General features: G+C 53.6%; 1 protein-coding gene across 3 annotated transcripts in view; it reads left to right on the top strand.

The window, feature by feature from the left end:
• The first annotated feature begins 456 nt into the window (after nucleotides 1–456).
• Nucleotides 457–8,350, top strand: part of ASPA (aspartoacylase) — a 17,812-nt gene continuing 9,918 nt past the window's right edge. For 2 of the 3 annotated variants that reach the window (XM_069083251.1, XM_069083249.1), the window contains exons 1-2: nucleotides 458–814; nucleotides 5,758–5,953. In XM_069083251.1, the coding sequence (XP_068939352.1) occupies nucleotides 579–814; nucleotides 5,758–5,953 (432 nt within the window). In that variant the 5' untranslated portion in view covers nucleotides 458–578. Of the gene's footprint in view, nucleotides 815–5,757; nucleotides 5,954–8,350 lie in introns of all 3 variants that reach the window. The other variant, XM_069083250.1, reaches the window with a different exon arrangement.

Here is an 8,350-nt window from a genome sequence, read left to right as displayed (position 1 = left end):
GAAAGACTCAAAGAAAGTGAATCCTGATTCGATGTACAAATTCATAAAAATTCTTAAAGCCAAAGTATCCAAGTCCTTGTTCAGTCAGGGAAGGGAGCAGTCCACCAGTCAGCCTCTGCTGAGGGCCTGCCCCCCTCCCCCTGTGTGCCTGAGATGCTAAATCGTGGTGACTGGGCAGAAGGTGGAGATGTGCCAGGCCCTCCGAGGAGAGGGATTCCAGGCCAGCTGGGCAGGGGAACCCCCATTGTGAGTGTGTGGAGCCCCGGACCTACTGTAGCCGGGACTGTGCAGTTCTGGACTCTGCTGAGTGCACTGAGGGCTGCTGACCATCTGAGGGAGTCAGAAGTCCGGCCAAAGACAGTATCTTGACTTGACATTTGCCTCTTAGGCTCCAAATATGGTAAATAAGGGGAGGAGGGCAAGAGGGGGGAGTGTCAGCAGCCAGCCTGGGCCAGCCTCCCTGGAGGAACTTTGTCCAGGCCACTGTGGGGGCGTTGGAGGCTTCTTCGGGCTGCCTGGCCCAGTGACTGGGAATCTTCTCTTTAGGTTGGCAGAGCTGGAGAGGAAAGCTTGGGAGAATGGCTGCCCTGCTTGGAGCCAAGACCCCCCTGAGGAGGGTGGCAATCTTTGGGGGCACCCACGGGAACGAGCTCTCTGGAGTGCTTCTGGTCAAACACTGGGAAGAAGACGGAGCAGAGGTGCAGAGAGCAGGTCTGCAGGTGAAGCCCTTTATCGCCAACCCCCGGGCTGTGCAGAAGGGCACCAGGTATATCGACTGTGACCTGAACCGAGTCTTTGACCCTGCCCATCTAGGGTAAGGCTCATGCTGGGGGGGGGGCCCTTCACCCGATGCCCTTCCCTGGGTGCCTCGTCAGCCCCTTCCTGGCCTTTGACCAGTCAGAGCCCCTCAGGAATTTCACATGTTTATGATAAGCCAGAGGGTTTTGTGAACTTTGGCAAGTGCCTAGCTGGGTGTTGTTGGAGATGGCCTGCCTTTAAAAGTTACCAGTTAGTTGATCAGACTCATAATACCACAGATGTTCCTGTTTTTATAACTAAACCTTAAAAAATGTTTTCATTGAACAAAAAACCCATTTTTTTCTCCATCCCACTGCCCCCCCTCAAAAAAATAAAGAAAAACAAAACCTTTGTAACAAATATACCAAGTGAAAAATCCAAATTCCCACATTGGCCATGTCCAAAACTATATGCTTCATTCTCCCCCCCTGAGCCCACCTTCTCTGGCAGGAGGTGGGCAGCACAGTTCATCCTGACTTCTCTGGGATTGTGGTTGGTCATTGCTTAAACCCTGTTTTTTATAGAAACTAATTTGGGAAGCTGGCTTTTGTGTCCAGGGGCAGGTGGGGCAGAGTGGTGAACTCTTGGGATCTCTGCCCTTCCCTTGGGGTGAGCCTAGGGGTGGGCACTTGGGACCCACCACTCCAGGCTGTGAACAGAGACCACCTGGGAAAGGCAGTGGCTCACCAGACCACCTGCCCCATTGACCTTTGATTCTGTCTGAGCCCCCCCCCCCCTTGCCTGGGTCCGGCCTTGCCCCTGTCACCAACGAGCTGGGGCCAGGCTACACCTGTGCTCATCCCTGAACTCTCTCCAAGGCTGTATTAGGCAACACGAGCCCAAGCACAAAACAGAAGGACTTCGTTGGTGCCTGTGCTGGGCATCAGACTATGTGTCTGCCTGCAGGACAGGGACCCCTAGAGTCTCCCCCAAACCCCCAGCACCAGGGGACGCCCATTCTCACCCTCAGTGTCAATAGGCTGTAGAGGAGTGTCTGCCCACCCCCCCCATGCCTGGAATGCTTTCCCTCCTTTCCTGACCCTCCACAGGCTCCCCCCCATCTCCTTGTCTTTCTCCTTACCTCTCTGGGTATGAGCCACTGTTCTCTGCCCTGCCCCGCCGCCAGCCAGTGGAAGCTTCCTGAGGGCAGGGGCAGTTTTTTGATTCACATTCCAGGCCTGATCCAAGTCTTGGCCCTCTGCCCCCTGCCTGCACTGTTGAGCCTTAACACCAGGTAAATGAAATGGCTCCCAGGAGTCAGGGCCAGATTGGGTCTGGATTTCCAGGACAGTGTGGATTTCAAGTAAAGGATGCTGGCTTTTTCGTGAGGTCCTTGTCACACCCGGGTCCTGGTTTGTGGTCCCCATGATGGTGAGGGATGCAAAGAGACCCGTGCCCTCCAGGAGCTTTGTTCTGCTAGGGGACGATGGAGGGACACGCAGGAGTGGCATCAGTCCCCAGAGCCATGCACGTGGCGGTGGGGGGCTGCACACTTGCTTTCATCTCTCACTGACCTTCACTGGACAGTTATCCTCCCAGGTGATGATGGGCAGGGTGCTATATCCACCACCCATCCAGGTGTTCCAACAAGTGCAGCAGAATGCCCCCTCCTGGCACTTGGGCCTCAGAGCGTCCCATGGCAGTGTTGGGAGGGCCCTCAGATCCTCAGGAGCAAGGGTGCTTACCTGGGGTCTGTGAACGTTAAAAGAAGGCTTTCTTCATAATCCACATATTCCATTTGTGCTTTTAACTAGCTGATGCTGGGAAGGGCCCCTGCTCAAGTCTAGTCCCACCTATCCGAGGTCACAGAGTGCACAAAGGGCAGAGCGGGGATCGAAACCAAGGTCTTTAGACTCAGGGGCCTGCGCTCTCTCCACATCAACAGAACCAATGGTGTGGGCAGCCAGCCGTCCACAGGGCTAATCCAACATCCTCGTGGTGATCGGTCAAGGGTTACAGGGAGGAGCCCATACCCCCAAAACCAACCCAGGAGGTTAGGGCTGTCCCAGAATGTACCTAGAAGAGCATGGCTGCAGGGGAGACAGCTGGGGCAGTGGCTTTAGTCAATAGACTGCTGGCTTGCCTGGGCAGGGGAAGCAGGTGGGTCTGAGAGTCAGGCCCAATGGACCTGGGGGCAGGCTTCTGGATAGAGAAGGGCAGCTGGACAGGCCACCGTGCCTCCATCCAGGTCCTCCTTCAGACCTCCTTCAATGGCCAAGCCTGGTGTAGGCTCCCCGGTGAAGACAGGCAGTGTGAGCTTTGGGCTTACTCATTAACTGTTTCTTGTGCCTGTATTTCAACGGGATTCTTGGAGAGACAGCTCTGTGACCTCCCACAGGGAGCCCTCCCTGATGCTTTCCCCACCCCCACCTCCATCAGATGAATTTGCATCTCTTTGCTCTGATTTTGTGCAGTAGGGCTTTGAGAAGGGACTGGCAGCCTAAGGTGTGGCTCCTAGGGCCCCCCTGAAAACTCTCTCCTCGGCTGAGCAGAGCTCCCTAGGGCAGGGGCCAAAGGCTGACTGTTGCTTTTGTATTCCCCACTGCTCAGCATTCCTTACCTTGACCCCCTGGCTTTGAGACAGGTGGAAGGGGCTGATGTGATGCATGATCCTTAGGGATCCTGGGAAGGAGAGAGGCCTCACAGAGCCTTCTCCTGACTCTGGGACCCAGGCAGGGTGAGTGTCTGGTGCATGAGGAACATTGAATCACTGTTGCCTCCTGAAAGCCTTCTTCGGGTATGGCAGCTTTTCCACTTTTTATTTTCTCTCCTCTCTCTCCCTCTTGGGAATGCTTAAGCCTGATCTCTTTCTTTTTTTTTTTAAATGTATTTATTTATTAAATTAATTTGTTTGTTTCCTTTTAGTTTACAGGATTCAATTCCACAATTCCTTGAGTTTCACATTTTGTCCCCCTCCCTCCCTTCCCCCCCCCCATGGCAGCTTATAGTCAAAGTATAGGATCTGTAAATACTTCCACATTATACATTAGTCAGGTTATAAGGATGGGTTGTATCAGCTGGAATGAAAAATGGTAAAGAGGACATAAAACCAAATAAGAGAAGGAAAAAGAAAGCCTGATCTCTTTCTAAGGAGACACTTACCTTTATTCCTTAAAATTGTGTTTGCCTGTTTGTGTTTAAATGTTTACTTTAAGCCATAGATTGTGATAAAAGTTGTGAACTACATTGTGGTGTGTGTGTGTGTGTGTGTGTGTGTGTGTGTGTGTGTGTGTGTGTGGTTATTAGAATGCACTTACGAGGAGGCAGGGGGCTGGGGAGCTTTCAGGAAGGGGGAGAGATAGAATTAAAATGACATGATTTTGCCACAGCATATTCTGAGTGGGGGCTCAGGGCTGTGAAGATACTGATTCTTTTTTGCTTCCCGAGGGGAAGAGGGAATACTTACTTTTACCAGGGTTCCTGCTATCACAGGCTGGGCTAGCACTCAGGCAGGATCTCAACCATTTTGATGGGATTGGTTTGAGAGGAAATCCATTCTCAGAGGGGAGAGGCCTGAGGGGTCACTGGAAAGAACAATACACCCCAAAGCAGGAGGTGAGGGAGGTAGTTCAACCCATAAAGAGGTTGGGGTATGAGTGTGTGGCACCCCACCCCCATCACTGTTAGACTGTGAATAAGGAGGTGGCAGGCCCTCTGTCCTCTGCTCTGCTTGGACCACCTGGGGAGCCAGAGTCAATTCCTGGGACCATGATTTCTGAAGGACACCAATACAATATAAAGTGTCCAGAAGAGGACAGCCGGACTGAAGAAGGGTCTTGGGTCCATGCTGTACAAGCCAATGCCTCCTACAGAAGTGCTAGGCCATGCACGTTCACCAGGGCCCAAGGTCTCAGGCAGCTGCCCTGGCTGGCTTCTTCCATTGGGCCCTCATGGGTCCCTGGATCTTTCCGTGCACTCTAAATGGGATGAGAGGTCACTGCCTTCCCCTCACTGCAGCAGACCCTTCCCCAGGACCTTCTACATTGCTAGGCTACCCTATAGGCAAGGCTCCTGCTTCTGACCCCAGGGCCTTGAATGAGTGAGTGTTAAGTGAGACAGAAAGCGGATGGGAAATGCAGCTGTTACCTGGCCCTGCATACAGACTCCTCCCTTCCTCTCTCACCTGAGTGATTCATCCATCCATCATCCATCTGCTCATTAACACACATTTACGGAATGTCTGCTCAGCATTCAGTACACCATGCTGAGCACTGGGGCAGAATCAAAGATGAAAAGACCCAAGCCCTGCCCTCAGGAATCATCTGCACAAATACAATCTGGACACAAAGGGAGGCTGGGGGGGGGGGGTCGGGATGCCCCCCAGCCTGTACTGTGGCCGCGGAGGATGAGGGGCACCTCAGCTGGCCATAAGGAGAGGGTGGGTGTCCTGGGCCCAGGGGCTGCTGTTCCAGAAGCGGCCCTGTTTGTCTGGAGCATGGAAGTAGCAGCCATGTGGTGAGAGGCCTTGACTGCCGTGTTGATGAGCAGGGACCTCTTTACCTAGTGATCTCATTTCTTCCCTAGCCTCAACCATTGAATGGGTGTTGCCTCAGTCAAAGTGAGACACAATAAAGACATTAGCTTAAGAAGGCCGGGTCTCCCACTGCATGCAGGGCCACTCATCCTGATCTACATCTCACCACTGGCCCCAGGTGGTCCCAGAGGAGAAAGTGAGGCTGGTGACTCCACACAGCCCTGCCTCACATCCAATTCCCTTGCATATCACGGCATCACCTCCCTGATGTCAGAGAAGGAAGGACAAGCCACCAAAAGAGAAGGGACACACATGGTCTAGGCTAAAGAGGGGAGGGGATAACCCTTCATCGCTTCAAGGATCCCTGATGTCCAGGCTCTTCCTCCCCATCCATCACTCACTGCTCATGGCTCTGACCTCGGAGCCGACCCTGCAAGCTGCTGAGGGGCCGGAGCTTGACTCTCCTCTCCCTCTTCCACTCCCAGCAAGGAAATGACCGAGGACTCGCCTTACGAAGTCAGCCAGGCCCAGGAAATACAGCGCTTGTTTGGCCCGAAAGGGAGCGAAGATGCCTATGATGTGATTCTGGACCTCCACAACACCACGGCAAACATGGGCTGCACGCTCATTCTGGAGACCTCCAAGAATGACCTGCTGATCCAGATGTTTCATTACATTAAGGTAACTTTCACATTGTGCTTTGGGGCTCCCTTTAGGGTCTGAGATTTTAAAGCATCTGTCCCTTCATGCAGTTAGTGGAACCTTGTGATATGGGTACGAAGGTACCTGCTGACCCAGTGTGCTGTGTCCCCTCCACAGTGGCTGCTTTTCGCCCCCTTGGTCTTGTCTGTATGAGCTCTCCACTCCCTGATGTTACCTGAGGCACCTTGGAATCTAGATCTTGTGCCCAACAGCCTCCCTGGCATGGGGAGCACCCTCTACATGCTTGCCCAGCCTACTCTGAGTCTCCTTTGAGGCTGATTGATCCAAGGTCATAGAACAGCCAGATCCCTCCTCACCCCTACCCTGCCCCTCAGGAGGAGCCCCTGTTTTGGTCAGGGGGTGGCTCCCCTGCCTGGGTCAAGACCACCTCACACTGCTCCCAGTGAGTTTTCATGGGCACCAATGGACATCATGAAGAGCTTGCTGTACCAGGCCTGGCACTCAGGGCCGAGAATCTGGATGGGGGAAGGAAACCAACCCCTGCCCCTCCCACCTCCCAGGAGCTGCCCCGCCTTCTTGACAGCTGCATTTTGCTGTGGTCACCCTAACCTTGGCCAACACCAGTGACCAAGAACATTGGCTAACGAAGGACTGAGGAGAGGGTGGTCTATGGCTCACGACCCGGGAGGTTTGGGTTATCCATGTCTACGAGGAAGTCCACACATGAGTCTGACTGCACGAGACCACCCACAGGGAGGAGTGGGGGCTCAGGGGAACCCAGGAAACCCACTGCCCATGCCTTCCTCCCCTGAGCTGAGCCAGGGAAGGACCAAAGTCAGCAGGACCCCTTTTCTTCCTATTCTCCTCCCCTCTTCTGGATGAACCCAGAATCCCCTTCACTCCTGGAAGGAGAGGGGAGCCCCCTCTTTGCCACCTCCCAGAGCAATCCCTGCAGGCCCCAACCCGCCAATAGAATAGACCCTCATTCAATGGCCTCAAGAGCATTGATTAAGCACTTACTATGATCTGGGCTCTCGGTTATGCTCTGAGGATGCAAAGAAAGTCAAAGCCTTGCCCTTGGGGAGCTCTGTCCAAACCAGCCATAGACAGGACCAGCTGGGGTGCCCTCAGAGGGAAGGCTTCCTGGACAAGGGAGGATGGTAGCTGGGAGGTCAGTAGGCTAAGTGCATGGAGAACAGATGGAGAAATGCCTGGAGCTGAGAGATGAAGGGTCTTGGAATAGCCAAAGGGCCAGGACCACTGGATCAAAGAGGGCATGTCGGGGCAGCAAGAGGAAGAAAACTGGGAAGGGAGGAGGCAGACAGCTTAGGAAGGGCTTTGAATGCCAGACAAAGGATCTTGTATCTGTTCTTGGAGGCCATAGGGAACCACAGGGGCTTGTTAATTAGGGGGTGACATGGTCAGACCTGAGCTTTAGGGAGATCACTTTGGTGGCTGAATGGAGGATGGACTGGGGGAGGGAGGGGAGAGAGCTGAAGCAGGCAAACACCCCGCCCCCACCCCCACTTCTTCAGCCACTACTGCACTGGTCTAGGTGTGAGGAGATGAGGGCCTGCACCAGATGGGGGCAGGGTCAGAGGAGTGGAGGAGGTGAATTGGAGAGATAAAGTCGACAAGCCTTGGCGCCATATTGGATCTGAATCCTGGGTGCGTCCTAGGTTTGGGAAGCTGAGGGCTTGGGAGAGTCAGGATGCCCTCAGCAATGCTATGAAAAGGTAGGAGGAGGGAAGGGTTTGGGGGGAAAGAGAAGGAGTTCTGTTCTGGACTTGTTGAGTTTAAGATGGATGAATCAATGACTTTTTTTTTTTAAGCAATTGAGGTTAAGTAACTTGCTCAAGGTTACACAGCCAGTTATTTCTGGGTGTGGTGCTGAGTATCAGAGCCCGGATTCGATCCCCAGGTCATCCTGACTCTGGGGCCGGTGCTCTTACTCGCTGTGCTACCTGGCCACCCCAAATCAATGACTTATTGATAATACGTGCCAAGCATTGGGGATACAGACAGAAGAAGCTAATGGTCGAGTGGGGGAACCAACACAGAGGAAAGGTTTCGTCTATAAGACCGATGAAAAGTCCCTGGTCCTTAGGAGACAGAAGCAAAGCAGATGGTCCAGCCTCTTCTCTCATGTTATGTCCACTGATGAAATCATAATAGTGTCTGAGGTTGAGCCGTTGGACAGGGCCAAGGACTTTAGGGACAAGGATATTCCTTTGATGTTGGGGCCAGGACTCACCCACACTCGTGGCCCATCTGCCACTTTTCAGGCATGGCTTCTGTGGGGTCCCTTCTTTCTGACATGCTGTGTGATTGGTCCCATTGACACTGGGGACAGGACTCACCCACACTCGTGGCCCATCTGCCACCTGTCAGGCGTGGCTTCTGTGGGGTCCCTTC

The sequence above is a fragment of the Petaurus breviceps genome, unplaced genomic scaffold (genome assembly GCF_028583685.1).
Source record: "Petaurus breviceps papuanus isolate PSGF00001 unplaced genomic scaffold, PetGlider_PUasm1.0 173, whole genome shotgun sequence".
NCBI classification, from domain to species: domain Eukaryota; kingdom Metazoa; phylum Chordata; class Mammalia; order Diprotodontia; family Petauridae; genus Petaurus; species Petaurus breviceps.
This window is presented reverse-complemented; position numbering and strand designations above follow the sequence as displayed.